This window comes from Streptopelia decaocto, assembly GCF_964273445.1.
Source record: "Streptopelia decaocto genome assembly, chromosome: 12".
In the NCBI taxonomy this organism is placed as follows: Eukaryota; Metazoa; Chordata; class Aves; order Columbiformes; family Columbidae; genus Streptopelia; species Streptopelia decaocto.
The window spans coordinates 6,942,052-6,961,085 of NC_138667.1; the positions used below are offsets into that span (position 1 = coordinate 6,942,052).

General features: G+C 57.0%; 1 protein-coding gene across 4 annotated transcripts; it reads left to right on the forward strand.

Annotated features, from left to right (window-relative positions):
* The first annotated feature begins 4,227 nt into the window (after nucleotides 1–4,227).
* Nucleotides 4,228–18,844, forward strand: TNIP1 (TNFAIP3 interacting protein 1). 4 transcript variants are annotated; one of them, XM_082063367.1, is made up of 18 exons: nucleotides 4,228–4,332; nucleotides 11,235–11,405; nucleotides 12,426–12,548; nucleotides 12,853–12,935; nucleotides 13,153–13,221; nucleotides 14,399–14,590; nucleotides 14,773–14,867; nucleotides 14,946–15,027; nucleotides 15,263–15,355; nucleotides 15,605–15,670; nucleotides 15,814–15,945; nucleotides 16,024–16,152; nucleotides 16,377–16,499; nucleotides 16,829–16,954; nucleotides 17,248–17,328; nucleotides 17,483–17,677; nucleotides 17,899–17,989; nucleotides 18,350–18,844. In XM_082063367.1, the coding sequence occupies exons 2-18, from the start codon at nucleotides 11,264–11,266 to the stop codon at nucleotides 18,373–18,375; spliced, it is 1,848 nt and encodes a 615-aa protein (XP_081919493.1). In that variant the 5' UTR covers nucleotides 4,228–4,332; nucleotides 11,235–11,263; the 3' UTR covers nucleotides 18,376–18,844. The 4 variants fall into 4 exon arrangements, with proteins under 4 accessions (XP_081919493.1, XP_081919492.1, XP_081919494.1 ...); XM_082063366.1 differs by lacking the exon at nucleotides 4,228–4,332 and adding an exon at nucleotides 5,742–5,875; XM_082063368.1 differs by lacking the exon at nucleotides 4,228–4,332 and adding an exon at nucleotides 5,742–5,875 and having other exon boundaries at nucleotides 15,266–15,355.
* Nucleotides 18,845–19,034: the final 190 nt, after the last annotated feature.

The following is a 19,034-nucleotide window of genomic DNA, read 5'->3' on the forward strand; positions in this document are numbered from 1 at the left end:
GAGGGAACTAGGGAGGTTCAGCCTGGAGAAAAGGAGGCTGAGGGGAGACCTCACTCTCTGCAAATACCTGAAAGGAGGTTGTAGCATGGAGGGTGTTGGTCTCTTTTCCCAAGGAACAAGTGATAGGACAAGAGGAAATGGCCTCACATTGCACCAGAGGAGGTTTAGATTGAATGTTGGGAAAAATTTCTTCCCGGAAAGGGTTGTAAAGCACTGGAACAGGCTGCCCATGGCAGTGGTGGAGTCATCATCCCTGGAGGGGCTTAAAAGATGTGGAGATGAGGTTCTTAGGGACACGGTTTAGTGGTGGACTTGACAGTGTTAGGTTAATAGTTGGACTCAATGATATTAAAGGTCTATTCCAACCAAAATGACTGTATGATTGTATGGTGCTGGGGTTGGCAGCACACCTGGGGCTGCTCTCAGTGGGCTGCCCTATGAGGGAGAACCACAAACTGGACTGAGCTCAGCAGAGCTGCCCACCCTGAGGGCAATGCCAGGAGTGTGGCAGCATCTGGGGAAGCCCAAGCATGGCCTCTGGGACTCACTCTCCACCTGGGGCATATTCTCTCTGTTTCTCACCCCGATGCTTGCTTGCAGATGTTGATGAGTTTGCAGCCAGCTCCTGTTTGGAGACCGGCTCCCATTTGCTGTTGTGCATTGCAGTAAATGCATCTGAATGCCAGCTGAATTAAAGTCCTGCTGCCTTCCCATGCTGGAGAGCCTGAGGTCTCTGCACCAGGCCCAGAGAAATGAGACGCTCTGGTTAACAGCAGCCAGGAGGAAGGAGGAGGTGCTGGGCAGGGGTGTTGCTTTAGAAGGACTCCAAGTGAATCCAGAAGAGCCTGGGACCAGCAGCACCAAGACAGGCTGTGGACCCTGGGCCAAGAAGAAGCACAGAGGAGTGGAAGAAACCCAGTAAGAAACACAGAGAAGTGCAGCCAGAAGGTTAAATGTGACCTGTCACCTTGCCAAAGGATTTGGGACAGGGTGAGAGTAGCTGAGTCTAGGAAGGAGAAAGGCCTAAGCCAAGCCTGGGAAAGAAAGAATACTTGTTTTTCGTGGGTTTTTTGGGGGTTCGTTTTGTTTTGTGGGGTTTTTTTTTTGTTTGGTTGGGGTTTTTTTTGTTTTTATTTGTTTGTTTGGTTTTTAATGCCCAAATCACTCACTAGCAAACTGTATTAATTGACAATAAATTAAATAAAAATTCCCCAAGTGAGGACTATTTTGTCCATGAAAACCTCTCTATGTGAGCAGGTCATAGACCCTTCAGACAAAGCAGCTTCATCCCTGTAGCACCCCGGTCTCTAGTGAAAATACACTCCATAGCTCTCCAGGAACACTCCCGCTTCACCCGCTGGCTCCCACCAGCCCAATCCCAGGGCAATTGGTGGCAAATCTCATGCCTAGACTCTGTGATCATCAAGAAGGCAAGCAGTTCAAAGAAAGCAAGGAAAGGAAAGGGGAGGACAAAATGATGAGCACAAAAAACCCATGAAGAATTAGAAAGGCTGTGAGCAAGGTAAGGGCTGGAGGCAGGTCCACGCTGGCCACTGCAGAGAAGCTGCTGCCAGGGTCTGGGATTTACACGCCAGCACCCAGCACACGGCTGGTTTGCACATTGAACAGCAATGCCGGGGGGCAAGGACTCGCTTCCAGGCAAAGCCAATACCAGATTTCACAGGTTGCAACATCCAAAAAAACCCCGCGAGCCCATGTTTGATGTGCAGAGGGTCAGACCTCTCCCTCTGAGTCAGCTCCAGGGGCCACTACAGATACTCTTTACTCCCAGACCCCAGGAGGAGCCACATCTGGTGCAGAGACACGCGGGATGTTGGTCTTGGTCCCTGGCCCAATGCTGCAACATCAGCAAGTCACTTCCATCCCACCCGCCGTCCTCCCCTTCCCCCACAGGAGAAACCTAGCCTTAAGTCTTGGCAGCCAGCAGAGGTTTCTTCTTCAGCTCTTCTTCTTCCCAAGCCAGATGAGGAAGAAGCAGCCTTGCCCCTCACATCCAGGTGCCGCTCGCCAGGCAGCCTGTTCCCCACGGTGAGCCAAGGCTGGAAACGACGGAGCTTGCCGGGGCTGCTCTCCCCAAACCATCATGCCTGGAGCCGCTTTCCAGGACATGATGAGCGCTGAAGAGCCTTTGTCTCAGCATTGCGACTGGATGAGACATGGCCTGGAGAGAGAGGAAGAGGGGAAAATCCCTTCTGTGCATGTTGTTGATCTTACACATTGGGACTCCAAATAACTGAAAGCTTAAAGCAGGCAAGGAAATCCTCTGAGCACTCCCAGCCCCCGTTCTCACAGCTTTTGGCATATCTGCTGTGGGACAGCACCAGTCCCACCATAACCCATCCCCTGCTGACTGTGGAGTAGGGAGGGGGAGGATGGTGAGGCTGTGGAGGAAGGCAGGAGGAGCCCATCTCCTCCTGTGAAGTGGGTGACACTGAGCCTTGCCTCACACAAGAGGTGGAGGGAGAAGGGAATTCAGCAAAGCACAGGCAGCCCAGCATCCCTGGAAAGCCACAGTGTGACTCTGACCCCCTGGGAAGGTGCTGCGGGAGGACTGGGGTGCGAGATCACTCCCCATTGCCCCCTTTCTCCATCCCTATGCTGACCCCTCGCCTACCCCAACTCCCTCCTTCCCTCTCCCAGCCCCCAGCCTCCCTTCCCTGCCTCTCCCTCGCCCTCCATCCCGGAGCCCTCCCTGCCCAGTTAATTCGAGTGCCTGATTTGCATAGGCAGCAGATCACAATGTTCTGGAAATCCCCTCCTGCGGCCTGAGCTTCCTCCCCGCTCTCACAGTGTCACTGTCAGCCTTCTGCTTCCCTTCCCTCGGCGCAGCACCCATCCGATCAGCGAGGCACATGCGAAACCTGCTGCTGATGCCAGGAGTCACCCATTGGCAGCACCCCCAGCCCCCCGCACCAAGCCCACGAGCACCCAAACCGACTGCACCCGCCGCCCGCTCTGCAGCTGCCCCATCGCGCTGGGAAGGTTGAAATGCACCCTGTTTGCCCAGCAGCACCCGAGGCAGGTGGGTCTATTGGATGCCTCAGGCTGCTGGGCCACTTTTACAGGGAATTCACACCGCTGGCCATGCACAAAGCCCACCTTGCTCACCCACGAGTGGGGTCAACCCAAAGGAAGCTCGTCCCGATCCAAAACGACACAAAAGCAATCAGGGTGCCTTCATGTGAACAAGTCTCTGCTGAAGGTGCCAATCCCAACCCGCTACGCCAAAAAAAACACCCTAGTATGTAAAAGTGTCAGCTATGAACACATCTTCCCAGCCACCCAGGCGTGCTCATGAATCACAGCTGCCGTCAGGTGAGTTCTCTCCCGTGAGCACAGCGGGACCCAAGGAATAAGGAAGGACCAAGGGAACCAAAAGCCTTTAGTTTTCATAGTGAAATTCATCTTGGCATTTGGGCCAGCCCGAGCTGGTGACCTCAGGTAGAAAGAAACACAAAGAGCAGCTGGGTAGAGAGGTGGAGAGGTGCTGGGTGAGGGCACACCATTGACTGACCACATCCACGGGTACCTGAGCTGCTGGCTGGTCCCAGAGCCCCTGGTTCCTCACCCTTCCTGCCCAGCACCTGCGCTCCCACCACCCAAACACCCGGACTAAAGCCAGGTGCTCTTTGGGCCTCACAGGTCACGCCTGGCGAGTGTGGATCAAATGCTCTGCCAGGTACAACTTCATGGCAAAGAGCTGGAATCAGCCTCTGTGAAACAGAAACACTTAAATCTTTGGTGTTTACTTCAGCACCAGCTGGGTCCAGCCTCGATTTTGACCATCTGTCATCCTGGTGGATGGAAACCCACTCCCCCTTGTCCTATCACAACAGGCCCTGCTAAAAAGTCTGTCCCCGTCTTTCTTAGGAATGGAATGGAAATGCGTGAGGGACAATGACGAAGCCTCTCGCAAGACGCAGCAGGTTCCCTGGGAAGACACACGACGTGCTCACAAACCCGGTGAAGTCGCTCGGAAACCAGGCGAGGAGAATGATGTAACCAGGCCCTCCAGTTGTCCAAAAGTGAATCACAGGCTCCACAACAGCCCCCCCACCCCTCCTGCTGCTGACTAATACCTGACAGGGCTCAGCAGCCCCTGTAACGGCACAGGGGAGCCCTTTAAGCCGTGCCTGGCTCCTTATCAAAACCACACAGAGGCTGTCTGGGGCCTCCATCATGGGGAATTCCCCTTCTCTGTGCCTAAAAGTAAGCTCAGCTGGGCCGGCCTTCCTGCATTTGGGGATTGCAGCCGGAGAGGCCTGGCGCAAAGGGCTCTAACCCCCCCCAGCCCCTCGGCAACCCGGCTGGGTGAGTACCACTATGCTTTTTTTGGTGCAAGCGTACCCAAGATGGTACGCTCAGAAACAGAGCTGGGGCTTGGCTATTTTTTTGCAGGCTGAGACCTTATCTTATAAACAAGATGTTTTCTGGTTCCGTGGGAATGTGTTTAGCTTTAAAACCGGGTTTTTCGAGGGTTTACAGAATAGCGCTGGGTCTCTGGGGGAAAACAAGCCCTTTGGGGGAACAAAAGGGAAGATGTTGGCCGCGTGTGGGGTCCTGCTGCCTCATCCCCTGTTGAGACCTTGGGCACAAGCCCAGACAACGAGCACGTCGGCGTCCCAGCACCTGCTGAGCTGCCTCATAACCCAGCCAGGCTGCCAGGACAACGTCCTGCTTGGAATGAAGGGCAGGCAGAAAAGGAGTTTGTTTTCTTTTTTAATTTTTATAACACAAAACATCAAATCGCCAAGAAGCGGTGTAACCATCTGGACTGAGCGGAGTAGGAAGCCGGGACAGCTGGAAACAGCCCGATCGCCGATGAACGACAGCTCCGTGAGCCCAGCACCAGCCACCCCAGGAAGAAATACCAGAACAGGAAGAGAACAAAGAGCTTGTCTGCTTACAGCAGGCTTTCTTTGCTTCTATTTTGTCATTTTTACATATATATATACGTAAAGCACCTTCCTTGTGGAAAAAAACAACACAAGAAAGAAAGGCTGCTGCAGAGCAAGTCCCAAAGAGCTACACAAAACCAGCGGGCGCTCCCTGTGGTTCCTGCTCCTCTGGATGAATCCTGTTGTTCATGAAACGCACAATAACGCAGCAGCACAAAGGATTGCTGGTAATAAACGATCCACCTGGGAGGTGTAATTTGCTCGTGTAACATAGCTCAAGAGACAGACTCGATGGGGAATTCTCCTGCCTCAGCTGCCAAGCAGGAAAGCTCCAGGGAGCCACACCGGGCCTGCAGGAGCACTCAGGCTGCTCTGGGCACCCGGCCTGAACGGACAGCCTGGGCTGCCGCAGCGGCTGAGGACCTGGGGTCCCTGTAGTACGGCGCCGCCATCGGCTGTTCTTCCACACCGCCAGCTGGCTGCACCTCAGAAGCAGCACCAAGGGTGCACGGTGGCTCCTCCGCCCTGCCCTCCCCTCAGCCCCGCCATCTTGTCTCTTGATAAGCTGGGGAAGCCGCTGCTGGGCCCGGGCCTGCCGCTCCCCAGCGAGCGGGATCCCCTGAGGGGGAGGCAGGCCGGCTCCTTCCGCCCCTCAGGGCTCCACTGTGCCGAGCGGCTCCGCGGGAGCAGAGCAACCCGGGGAGCCCAGGAGGGACAGCAGCACAAACAGCCGCTACGCCGCCATGGCTGACCACTCACTGCCTATCCCCGCCCTCCCTCTTTATAACCTTCGCTCCGCGCCGATTGGCTGCGGTGCCTGTCCGTCAGGCTGGGAATTTCCCGGGGGCGGAACCGTCGGTCCCGTCTCCCCAAGCGCTTCCTCCGGTGCTGGCGGCGGAGCTGAGCGGTACCGGGAGCGGCGGTGGGGCCGACCCGGCTTTGGGGGCGTACGGCAGGTGAGCTCGGGGCGGTACAGGGCCATGCCGCCCTGCCTGGGGCACCGGGGTCTTACTGGGTATCGCCGCCCCAGCGAGGGGTCCCGGCGGGGCTCGAGGCTGCCCGTATCTGACCGTTTCCTGGGCTGTCGGTTTCCGCGGGCGGCCGAGGTGCAACCCTGGAAGGGGCCGGGGCTGCGCTGCTGGGGACAGCCCGGCTGCTACGGGCTTGTCGCGACAGTCGTGCCGTGCCTCAGTTTCCCCTCTCTCGGGGCAGGGCTGGGGATGTCGGCTCCTCTCGCCGCTCCCCAAAGGGCAGGGCGGTTGCAGAGGAGCCGGGGCTCACCGGCGGGGGCGATGCCTGGCGGTGGGGAAGGGCCCGGGGGGGTGATGCTGCTGCTGGGGAGGGTCCCCTCCTTCCCCCCGGCCCCTGGGTCCGGACAGCCCCGCACCCCGGGCTCGCTCCTCCCCTCGCTCTGCCTTACACAACCCCGGCGTTTCCCCGGCCCCCGCATCTGCCTTCTGACTATTTCTGGGCTTGTGGTTCTCCCCGGGCAGGGACGGAACCCCGAGGGTTGGCAGCTCCGAGGAGCCCTCATGGGATTCGGGGCCAGAGGCTGGAATAGACGTAGTGGGGATGGCAGCATCATGCTTTGGGGAGGGAGTGCACAGCTTGCCTCCCCATCCCTCCTCCTTCAATTCCAGGCCAGGGTTCTCCCTGAGGGCAGAGGAAAGAAAGATGCTGCCTGTCAGCCCTGGTTTGGGGTGAAAATAGCTCTGGATGGGACTCGGTGGGCACCTGCAGTCTCTTGGGACCTGGCTGTTCCATTCTTCAGTGCCTCTGGGTAAAGGTTGCTTCCTGTATCAGGGAACCACAGGCTGTTTTGGAGTGCAAATTTCATTGAGACTGTGGCCAAAGCGTGCTGGAGACTGGACTTTGAGCACTGGAGTGAGTTCTGGAGGCAGGAAGGTTCTAGCCAGGTGTGTCCATGAGAGCTGTCTCCGTGGTGTGGCAAAGCAATAAGAAAAGAGTGGAGGCTTTTTGCAGCCTTTGGCATCGTTCCTGGCACTGCAAGAAATCCCACAATGCCCTTTTCGCCTGACCTATATGCCAGGGAGACCTATTTAGCACAGGGCTGTGGGTTGTTGCTTGTCAGTAGCTGGTACAAAACACTCATGGATGGAAGAAGCTGAACCATCTACTCCTGTGGCATTGCAGATTTAGTTTTAAGAAACAATTCTTGGGCTTTGGGTGAGCAAGGTGGCTTTGCAGGTGTAGCGTTGTGGTTCTGCTGTCTTTTGCTGCTTGGTTCTTGCCTGGCTGAAGTGCACCAGGTTGGACAGGAGCAGCCTGGGTTGCACTGGAGCTGCAAGGAAAGGGGTGGCTGTGCCTTGCTGTGCTCTGGAGCGCTGTGTCAAGCAGCCATGATAGCTACTGAGCTCTGCAGCGGGAAGAAATGGAGCAGACAGCATGAAGCAAGATATCTTTGCAGCATAAGACAGGGTATTGCAAAAAACACCACTGTGCTGCACAGGGGAGCACCACTGCCAAGTCTGGCTTCCTTTTCAAAACAGGTAGCTTTGTGAAGGTTCTGCGGGAGCTGGGTTTCTCAGGCAAGGGTGGCATTTCTGGCCAGAGCACATCTGTAACATCTGCTCCATTTCAGATGGGGCTTATGCCTTTCCCACCCTCTCTCTGCAGCTGGCCAGGCTGGGAAGAAAAATTCTTCAAGTGGAGGTTCAGACCTTTTCCTTTGGGATCTGAGCCTTGCAATGTTTGCTTTTCTCTTCTTTTATTATTCCTGACTTGACTGCAGTGCCCAGAAACTCCTTATTGTTACTTCCTCCTAAAGCCAGCTCTGCTTTTGCTTCTCAGCAAATGAGCCCAGGGACCCCGGCCCATCAGCCCAGGAATGATGGTTGTCCCTGGTCTGGGGAGCTGCTGGTGCTCTGGAGTTGAAAAGAAATTGGGCCAGGGCTGTGGCACTTTGCTGAATTCCAGTAAAATTATTAAAACAAACAAAAAAATCCTCTATAGTGTCTATCTTGAGTGGCTTTTGCTTTTCCTTTGAGGAGGAAGGATGCTGGGGGCCCGGCAGTCCCGGTCATGGGAAAACGATGCTAGCAGCCTGCAGGGATTTGCCTTCACCTCGGGTGATCCTGGTGAGGAGGAGACTGCCTGGGAATGTTGTGTGCTGGGCTAAGGAAAACCCGGCTCTTCGAAGGGCTGGGCTGAACCCCCACCATGGATCGTGGGATGAGAATTCGTGGGCTGCCAAGCCTGCAGCTTCGGGAGGCCGGTCTGTGCTCTGGGTCTCGCTGCTGAAAGCAAACCTCCAGCAGTGCTGGCCTGCTCGCTCTGCAGGATTTGCATCCTCCGCCTTTTGTATCTTCAGCTGTTTGGTAATTTTAAAGCAGGAGTCATTTCCTTCTGTGTGGCCAGTGTAGCAATGGCTGTGGTGCTGGGGCCACGATATGCGGAGGGAACAACCAGTCCGTGGCTACACAGTGCCAACTCGTTCCCAAGCCACAGCTATTTAAATACAGCCCTGCTTTCTTCATCACCTGGGAGTCTCCCCTGCTCTCTCATTCTCTCCTTTTGCTGAGTTGTCATAAAAATTTACTACCTAAAGGTCTCAGTGCTCCACTCACAACCAGCAATGCCCACAGGCAGCTGCAGCATCTGGCAGCCTGTGCCGGTGGCACGGAGCCGGTTATGAGCCAAACAGCCAAGGTCCGTGACAGGCCCTCAACCCCCCTGGGCTGTGAGATACTGTCAGATTAGATTAGAAGCTGTTGATTGGCAAAAAGAGAAGTGGTTTTTTGCTGGTTTGGAGGTTTATTCTGGAGTTGTGCTAGTTGTGTTTTCTTTGTGTTTGTAACCATTTTTACATGCTTGTCTATAGCCCCCTTTCCTCCTCTGGTGTTCTTACTGAAATGTGAGATTTCTCACTGCAAATCTCACCTTTCAAAACTCTTAAGGAAAACAAACAAAACCTAACAGGACCAGGAACAGCGACCTGGTCCAGGGTCCTGTCCTCAGAGTGTCAATTCAGTCCCATCAGCTCCTTGCAGAAATGAGGCTGTTCCTCACCCAGGACAAACCTGCCCTGATCCCGGTGATGGGCTCAGATGCTGCAGAAACCCTCCCCTCTCACTGGGTCTTGTTAGCTGGTGAATTTGTGGCTGTTCTGTGCTTCTGTCAGCTGGAGATAGTTCAGTTCTTCTCCCCGGCTGCTGTTTGAAAACAGCTCCTGTTACTCTTCTGCTGCTGTCTGCCTGGTGGGGTACAGACCTTGGGTAGAGAAATCCTTAATAAAATAATGAGAACTGGCAATAGCAAAGACTTTTGGTGACTCTCTCCAGCTGAAGAACACGGGGTCACACTGTGAGTGAGCTCTGCTGGTGGGTGAGATAGTCAGTGCAGGATTTGGGTGTTTGGTGCCACGTTGCCTTGTGGACAGGGATGTACGGGAGTAGGGGACCTCCCACATGTGCTGTGGGGTGGAGATCCCCCATCTTTGGGGTCTGGAGTGCAAGAAAATAGGGGCTGGCATTTCAAGCTGCTGCAAAACTGCGTGGGGAGAGGCTCCATGGTGAGAGGGCAGCTTGTCCTTCACCTTCTCTGACCCACATCTGGGGTCGTCCTGGCAGAGGGCACAGACACCCCACGCGATGCTCACTGCAAGATTGCTTTGCAGTTGCTCCCAGAGCCCTGGGTTTGGACCCAGGGCATCACCAGACACCAGTGAGAAACAGGCTCAGGTCCCCAGCCTACTTGTGGCACTGTCCCCATCCTCTCTCTGGCTGACCAGGCAGGTAGCATGGCCACAAGCAATGGCATTTGCCTGTGATGGAGGTGCTCCTGGGTCCCCAGGCCACCAGCAGGTCTGCTCTGGAAGTTTTCCTTATCCCTTGGTGGGGGATTTCTTACCGGCTGTGGTGATGCTCCAGCACCGGGACCCACGGCACAGAAACCGCCCTGGTTCTTCTGCAGCTTCCTGACAGCTGCTGTGGGCTCCAGAAATAGTTGCTGGGCAGCTCCCTTGGTCACCACCTCCAGCTGCTTGGGACAGGGCTGCGGGCTCCCCACATGGGGCCACAGGCAATGGGGGGCTGCTTGGAGTAGGCAAAGCAGGAGGAATGTGAGACCTACTGACAAATGCGTCTCCCAGCAGCAGACCGCTGCTGAGGCCATGTGTAATTACCTGCCGATGAGGTGGGTGTTAATTGCGGCTCCGGTTGCGGATGCTGCCAGGTGGCAGTTGTCATCTGGAAAGTCCCTGCCGCTCCCTGGCAGGCAGGTCATTAAACTGGTGATCAGCCCAGATCGCTCCTGACATAAGCATTAGTCTGAGGTCGAGATGGTTTCAGGTACAGGCTTCCCCTCTTCCCCTTTCAAAATGCCCCCCCCCCCCTTTTGCTTCTCCCCTCTCCCCCAGCTCATGAGCACCCAGCTGCCTTGGCTGGGTGGAAGAGCACTTGGGTGCTCCTGTGGTCCCCAGCTGGCATTGCCCCCAGGGCTGTCTTGGCTGCCACACTGTCCTGCGTTATAGTGAGCTGGCATTGGGGGTGGGGGGTGTTTTTGATGAGCTGGGCTGTGATTCACAGCAGCTGCTTTATCACCCCCAGGAGATGGGTGAGACCTGGGGCTGGGGTGCTGCCTGGATGTCCCCAGCCCAGAGCTCAGCGAGAGGGAGGCCTTGGGCCACCCACAAACACAAGGAATTTAAAAAGCAAATGGCATGTGGGTGTTTCCTCGGATTTTGCTTCTGGCCCAGTGCCTGGCTGTTACTGATGCCCTGATTCGGGAAGCCATGCTGTTGGCCACTGGTTTCTCTGGCTGAGCCGGATGGCAGAGTGGGTCCCTGCCTGGCTGCTGGGGCTCATCTGCCCACCCCAGTGCTGCCCAAACAGCCCACCGGCTGTGGGTTAAGGCTTTTGCGGCTGCAGACACTGCCCCTCCCCAAACAACCCCCTGCAATCCTTTCTGCACCCCAGAAATACCCTGCAATGAGTGGGATGCTCCAGGGGCAGTGGCCAAGTCTGCACCAGCATGGGTGGATGTCCTGGACTGAGTCCCCATTCCACAGGGGTGTTGGGACAGGCAGTTGTGACCATCTCAGGGATTCCCACCCCCCATAGGGCTGAGAACTGGCCTTGGCTGGGGGTGCTAGTGATGTCTTCTCGTGTGACACTTCTCATGGCCATGAGTCACCCCGGCATATTCAACCCAAGCAGGGCCACAGTGGGGAGTGCCTTCACCTGGGACATTTCTCAGCTGTCCAGTGAGGCCACCCTGCCTCTGTCTGCCTGGCGCCCCAGGCCCCTGCAGGGTTGGGGCCAGGGGAAAGTGACACCGTGCTCCCTTGCCTTGCAGGGATGCCTGGCTGGGAAGTAGGCGACTGAATGGCTGGCATGGAAGGGAGAGGACCCTACCGCATTTACGACCCTGGTGGGGGGACGGAGGAAAATGAACCCACTGCCTTTGAGCGGCTGATGGAGGAAAACGCCCGGCTGAAGGAGAAGATGCAGGGGATCAAGTCTATTGGTAACTGCCACGTGGCTGGGGGACAATATTTGCTTTTGGGGCAGCTCAGTCTGGACCCACCGAGCCTGGGGCTTTCTTGGAGTAATTAGGAAAGGTGCTATGAGAAGCTGGGGAAGGGGGTCTTGGCACTAGGGCAGTAGCAAGACTGTCCCTGTCCTGGGGGTTGAGCATGATTTCTGGGCTTTTTCATGCTGCAGTGTGGAGGGAACAATGCTTTTGCTGAACTTCCAGTGTGCTTTACAGTGGGATAAACGGCTGAATAAAAGGCAAGTGATGGAGCCAGGTCAGCTCCTTGGAATCCTGCAGTAGCAGGTCGCAGGTGCTGGGATTTCTTCTGCCTTTGAAAGCCCTCACCTCCTGCAATCCCTGTCGGGTCAGGGGCTTTTCCCAGGTGCTGCTCAAAGCCCCTGATGTTGGGTGCTCCCCGCAGCAGGGGGGACATTCTGGTGTTGAAACGCCCCAGCCAAGTCATGCCACCCCCTTTCTCCTCCCTGGCTGCCTTCCCCCTGTTCACCCCCAGTTTTGTTTTCAGTCTCGTGACCCAGCTTCCACTTTCAAGTCCCGCTTCTGCAGCTGAATTTCCACCGGCCTCATGATTCCCATCATGTCACCATGTCCCTGCCTGGGACTGGGGCTCACTGGTGTGGGAGCAGCTCGGGGTGGGGAGAGGGGTTGCACTGGTGTACCAGACTCCCAAGCTGGTGGGCTGGACCTTGCACCACTTAGGATTAAATATGCCTCTTTTGGGAGGTGGCAGAGACCTCTAAGAGATGCAGTGCTGCCCTTCTGCCTCCTGTAGCCAGCCCTCTGTGTGTCAGCATGGGGAACTCTGCAGCCAGTGAGCTGCTGGTAGGGCTTTGCCATTGGATTTGGCCAAGAAAAGTTCTTTTTGGATGAAGAAGAACCATGCTGGGCTCTTTTCCACCCAAGCAGGAGGCTTTGTGCTGGTGGATGGAGCTGCCGCAGCTGCTCCTTCCCTTTGGGAAGGGAGGTTGAGTATCTTTCCATTGTCCACAACAGGAGAGCTGCTGGAGGAGTCTCAGCTGGAGGCATCCAGGCTGCGGCAGAAAGCTGAAGACCTTGTGAAGGACAACAAAATGCTGGTGGCATCGTCTTCCTTGGAGGACCTGGTGGAAACTGGAGGTAGGAGTCAGGAGGGTGGCTGAGGAGGGATAACCTGATGACTTGGGATCTTTGAGCTCAGGGAAAGGGAGAGGGTGTGAAGGAGACTTTCATGAGGGTTTCTCACAGCCCTCTTGTCTCCAGAGTGTGTCAAACCATTGCCGCTCTCCCTTTGAGAAGGGGGTTTCTGTCCCATCCCCATAGCTGGGGTGGAAACCTTCGGTGCCTGGCTTCATGGGTGCCAGCTTTCCGCGTCCCTGCACCGAGTGGGGAGGGGCCCTGCTCTCCAAAAGGCTCATGACTCTGTCCTCTCCCCTCTCTGCAGCCATTGGCCCTGATCCCAGCTCCACACAGGCCGTCCCGGGCAGCGCCCAGCCAGACAGGGAAGCACGAAAATCTCCTCCAAGCGTGAGTCTGGTGAACGCGAGAGCTGGTGCTGGGATGGCTGGAGGCAGAGACCCTCCATCTAGTTAAAGCAAAAGGAGGCAGCCTTTAGCCTCTAGAAACAGGGAGAAATCCAAAAGGAGGGCTCAGCTTCCCCACTGTGGTCCCTGCCTCCACATGGAAGTGTCCTGGGTTGCCATTCCCTGGGGAGACCTGACCTGGCTTTCCCCCCATCTTGCAGGGATCCTCCTCTGAGTTTGAGATCGTTGCTGTGGAAGCGCAGGGGTTTCCTCAGGAGATGGGGAGAGCGGTGAGTGGCTCTGGTGCCCACGGTGAGTGGTTGGACAGTTGAGCCCATTGGCGCAGGGGTGGCACTGGGGTGTGCAGACAGGTTGCGTTGTGCTGGCCATGTCTCCCAGGCAGTGGAGGAGGTAACAAGCCACACCAGGGGAGGGGACATCCCTAGTGCATGGGTGAGGGTGTGCTGTGACGCCGATGGGTGTTCCTGACCTGGGCTTTCCCAGCCACTGTTTAAATCCTGTGCAGCACCTGCTTGGTGCTGCAGTCAAACACCTGGGTTCCTGGTGGGCAAGGGAGCTGCAGAACCATACTGGGGGACAGGGGCAAAGAGGAGATGGGGACTGGGGTAAGGCCACCCCTCACGTGGCAAACCTCAGCTCCTGGCACATGCTGAGGTGTACATGGAAAAGACAAGTCTTATGAGGATCAGCTGAGAGAGTTGGGGCTGTTCAGGCTGTTCAGGAGGCTGAGGGGAGACCTTATTGCTCTCCACAGCTACCTGAAAGGACATTGTAGCATGGAGGGTGTTGGTCTCTTCTCTCAAGAAACAAGACAAGAGGAAATAGCCTCAAGTTGCACCAGAGGAAGTTTAAATTGGATATTAGGAAAAACATGTTAATGGAAAGGGCTGTCGGGCATTGGAACAGGCTGCTCAGGGCAGTGGTTGAGTCACCATCCCTGGAGGTGTTCAAAAGATGTGGAGATGAGGTTCTTAGGAACATGGTTTAGTGCTAGTGTTAGGTTAGCAGTTGGACTCAATGATCTTGAGGGTCTTTTCCAACCAAAATGATTCTATGACAGTCTCAGGAGCTGGGATTTCTAGTCCTGGTGTCAACTGGGAGAATTCAGGCAGAAGACAGGATTGGGGTGGTGATGTCTCCGCTGTTATCAGCAAGCCCGGAGCATGGTCTGCTCCGACTGACGAGGGACATGGGGAGCTGCACGGGCTAAAAGAGCTGCTGTACTGCCCCCTTCCAACTGGGGACTTGGTGTCCCATGTCCAGCAGCTGGGACTCAAACTTGTACAAAGCCAACATGATTTGTCAGCGTACCGAGGGCTGTTGCAGAGGGTCTCAGCTCTGGCCCAGCTCCCACTACAGCCCTGGCTGGCGGTGACAAGGCTGCCCTGAGCTTTGCGATGCTCCTTGAACTGATCTGACCGCGCTTCATCTTTTCCCCGTCCCCAGGACTTGGAGCAGTCACCGAGTGAGGACACCAACCTGCTGCCCCAGCTGCAGCAGCTGGAGAACACACTGAGCGGCTGCACCAAGGAGGCCAGCAAGGACCAGGTCTTTGTGCGCATGGGCTACATGGCCTCTGAGCTCAAGCGCCTGGCCTCCAAGGTGCACAAGAACGAGCAGCGGACATCGTTCCTGCAGGTAAGCAATGGCTGGTTGGGCTCTTCACAGGGATATATACTTTTTTTCCCCCCCCACCAAGCACCTCCTGTCCACCCTGAGGTGGACATCCACCTCTGTGCCAGGGCCTGGTGTGAGGTGGGTGGTCAAGGAGTCTCTTGGGGCTGGCTGTGGTCCTCACACTGCTGGCATTCGCCCCCCAGACACTGTGTGAAACCCTGCACAGTGAGAACAATGAGCTGCGAACCAAGCTGGAGCGGGACCTGGAGCAGAGAAACCAGGCACTGGAGAAGCTCAGGTGAGGGTGGGTGGTGGGGAGGGGGATAGGACTGCCCTGGGTGTTTCTTTGTGCTGACCTGTCCCTCCATGCCTGCAGGTGTGAGAACCAGGAGCTCCGGAGGATGGTGATGCTGAGCAGCCAGGACAGCGGGAAGAGGGAAGCTGCCGAGCAGCAGCAGGTGAGGAGGCAGTGTCACCATCAGAGAGGGCTGGGGAGGAGGCAGGAAGCCCACTGACCCATCAGCAAACGTGGCCTGATTTTAATCAAGCCCCCAGTTTGTCCCAGTATGACCAGCAGGACTTCTCAGGGTCTTGAGGAGATGAGGAGGCAGTGGCAGGGGAACCGGCTCGTGTTTGGCCTGTCTCAGGCACGGCTTCCACAAAAGCCCTAATGGTTCCCCTGTGCGTGTCCAGCAGAGTGGGGCCTCGGTGGAGAAGGTGCCAGGCAGAGGAGAGCTGGAGGCCAAGGAGAAGAAGGTGAAGATCCTGGAGCACCAGCGCAGGGAGGTGAGGATGGGGCTGGGGAGAAGCCCTGCTGTGAGCAGGGTGAGAGTGGGTGATGGGCGCATGAGGAGACTGGGACGGTGTGGGGAAACTGGGACAGGGCTGCGGAGCCGCAGGGACGCGCTGCTGGGGCTGGGATCTTCATCCAGCTGGACCCTGAGGTGATTTTGCAGTGGGAGGCTGCTGGGGGTCACCATGGCTGGCTTGGTGGTGGGGTTGGGCTCCTGTTCAGCTGTTCCTCTGTTCCTACAGCTGCTGGAGGTGAATAAGCAATGGGATCAGCACTTCCGAGCCACGAAGCAGAAGTACGAGCAGAAGGTAGGTCTGAATGCTTGGGGGACATGTTTCTGCTGGGAGGCTTGGAGGAGACCAGCTGTAGGGGGAGACTTAGGGGCTGCCTGTCCCTCCTTTCCAGTGTGGGTCCCTGTGGGCAGGCCAATGTCCCCTCTCCCTCCTGGCAGGTGACAGACCTGCAGCAGGAGCTGGCTGAGGCCCGCAGGGCACTGACTGAGCTGGAGTCAGAGCGGGAGCAAAAACAACGGGATTTTGACCGCAAGCTGCTTCTGGCCAAGTCCCGGATTGAAACAGAGGAGGTGAGTCCCTCAGGAAGGGCAGCAGGGACACCCCGTCGCCCTGCCCTGGCTGATCCCCCTCCTCCCTCGGTCCTGCAGGCAGAGAAGGAGAGGCTGGCCATGGAGGTGAGGGACCTGCAGCAGAGGATGCGGTTCCTGCAGGAGCAGCTGGCTCCAGTCACCAGGCAGCGGGAATACCAGGAGAAGGAGATCCAGAGGCTGAACAAGGTGGGGGCCAGGGAAAACCCCCCTCCCTGCAAAATGTCTTTTACATTCTCGAGCCTCTTTTCGTCTCTCAGACCCAAAATCTGACCCTGATCAACCTCTTCCTGCCCAGCTCTTGCCCAGTTATACCCACTTCCCACACTGGGCCTGGGCCTGTGGCCCTCCGGAGATGTCACGGGCACAGCACCTTGCTCTGACCCCTCCTCCCCGCTCCTCTTCCTCTCCAGGCACTAGAGGAGGCCCTGAATGTCCAGGCCTCCCCACCACCCATCTTTGCCAGTGCTATGGAGCCGGCTGGGAAGGTGCCACAGCAGGAGCTGCTGACCCAGAATGAGCTCCTCAAGCAGCAGGTAGGGCAAGACAACATGGCATCTGCTCCTGTTGAGATGGGGAGGGAGCTACATGCCCTGGCACCCCCCAGTAAAGAGCCCAGTGTGGCCAGGAGCAGCCCAGCAGGACAAGACAGGTGGCTGTGCTGCAGTGGTGGGGATGGGGGACCTAGCTCAGCATCCACCACGTCTTCAGCTGGAGGGACCACAGCTGTGGGCCATCGTGCCAACCTGCCTGCCTGGGGCTTGGTGCAGCTGGTGGGATCAGGGATGGCAACATAGCTGTTGGGGGTGTTTGGGGGAGGTGTCCACCCACAGCCAGGTGCACCTACTCCCCTCCCTTCTGCCAGGTGAAAATTTTTGAAGAGGACTTCCAGCGGGAGCGGAGTGACAGGGAGAGGATGAATGAGGAGAAGGAAGAGCTGAAGCAGCAGCTGGAGAAGCTGCAGAAGCAGTTGGTCCTGTCCAACAACCAGGTGAGAAGCACTGGGTGCTGTCGGCAGCACCCCAGGAGGAGTCTTGTGTCCCCTCAAGGTATGTCAGAGATCCTTGTCCCCAGTGTCATGGCTTCTGTACCCATCTTGGAGCTGCCAGTTGTCACTGCTAGAGCATCTCCTTTCACTCATCTCTTCCTTCTGCCCCTCTCCTGGGAGTCTCATGTGGGGGGGGAATAGTGCAGACATTCCCATGGGGCACCACAGCATCCCCTGCCCCACAGATGAGGAAGGTGACAGAGTGAGCTCTGCACTAATCCCCCCCTTTCTCCCAGCTTCGGGCCTCCAAAGAGGACTGCCAGAGGGAGAAGGAGGAGAAGGAGAAGCTGAAGAAGCTGCTGAAACAGCACAAACAGGTACGCATGGGGGAAAAACCCTTCCTGGGCAGAGGGGCTGGGGGCTGTGGGGCCTCAGCCCCATATCTCATATTGGAGGAGAAGCTCTGAGCTGGGGCATTGGGGTGTTGGTGCCTTCAGGGCTCTCCCCAGCATCTCCCCCGGCTCCTTGCAGGCTTCTGGAGAGAGGCTGCACGCTGAGCCACTGCCGGGGCCACTGGGCCCTGCCTGCCCTGTGTACCAGTACCAGTACAGTCCCCCCATGGCTCACCCCATGTGCCACGGCTTTGATGAGTGGCAGCAGATCCGATACCCGCCAGCGATGCCGAGCGAGCACACGCCAGGACAAAACTTCCACCATTTTCCCCCGGTGAGTGTCTACCTGTGCCACACGAGGGTCCCACGCAAGCGGATCCTCCATGGCCACTGAGTCACCAGGCAGGGAGCTGAGCATGTGTCCTCTTGGCACGTGAATGCTCAGTCCTCTTCCTTCCCCTCCTCCTCCTCACACCCCAGCAATCAAATATAGAGCACAGCCTCGTGATTCACATCCCTGGTAACATGTCATTTCTGTTCCATCTCCTCCTGCAGCCCGAGTACCCTTGGCGCCCGCCCTGCGCCATGTCTCGCAGCCAGAACGCCCAGGCCATGGCTGGGGTGAAACAGGTCCCCAAGGACTTGGGTAAGGCTCAGACCCTTGGAGTGGTGGGAAGAGCCCCATCCTTCACCCTGGGAGCCCCAGGTGCCACTTGGGTGAGAGATGGGGGTGGAATACTTTGCCAGGCAGTGGCCATTTCCCTTCATACCCTGGCTCTGATCAGACAAGGGGATGATTCTACCTGGGGGGTCGGTCCCTGCTGCATCCTCCCTGTCATCCCCACAGCATCTGAAGCCAGGCATGAACCTGAGCCCCAGCATCCCATGGGGTTACAGCAATCGATGCTCAGGAGGAACAGCTCTCCCATGACTAACACCCCTCCCGTGGAGCTCATCTGGGCACGAAGAGCCATGCTAACCCCATGCCACCCCTTTTGTGTCTCAGAACAGGGAGGTCCCAGATTGCCCTAACATCGAGGACCGGCTGCACTGTGGGACTGGCAGAAGAGGAGTAGGGTGTGTGTGTGTGCCCATGTGTATATATCGAGGAGATTCCTCCAGCTACTTAACCCCCTGTGTGGACACATGGTGGATGTGGCTGCAACCAGGGCCTGGAGTGGCTCGGCTGTGCATCCCCTGGGGAAGGTGTGAAGGAGGAACCTGAGGTGCCATCGCGGTGGTGGCCAGCATGGGGTCAACCCCCTGTGGCCATCCCCTTCCCCGTGAGACGTCAGGGCTGGTGTCCCTGGAGACCTAAGCCAGGTCTTCAGGGAAGAGGAGATGGCCCTGGTGCAAGGGCGTCACTGTGGGTCTTGGTGCGGTTCAGCCCTGGAGCAGCGTGTGACAGTGGGGGAGCTCTCCCAGCTTGCAGGCATGTGCCTGCCACAGCCACAGCTGAGGGTGGTTGGTGTCTTTGTATTTATTAAGGACTGAAGTGTAACTGAGTCTTTCTGCTTCTTTTGGGAGGGATGCAAGGGCTGCCATTCCCCATGTGCTCGAGTGGAGTGAAGGGAACTCAACCCCTGCACAGGCACCCCAGGATCTACTGCCCCAAGTGCATGCCCCCCACCTCAGCCCCTCACCCCCCCTTTTTCTGTCCTGCCACCTTTGCCAGGGCAGGGACACCCCTG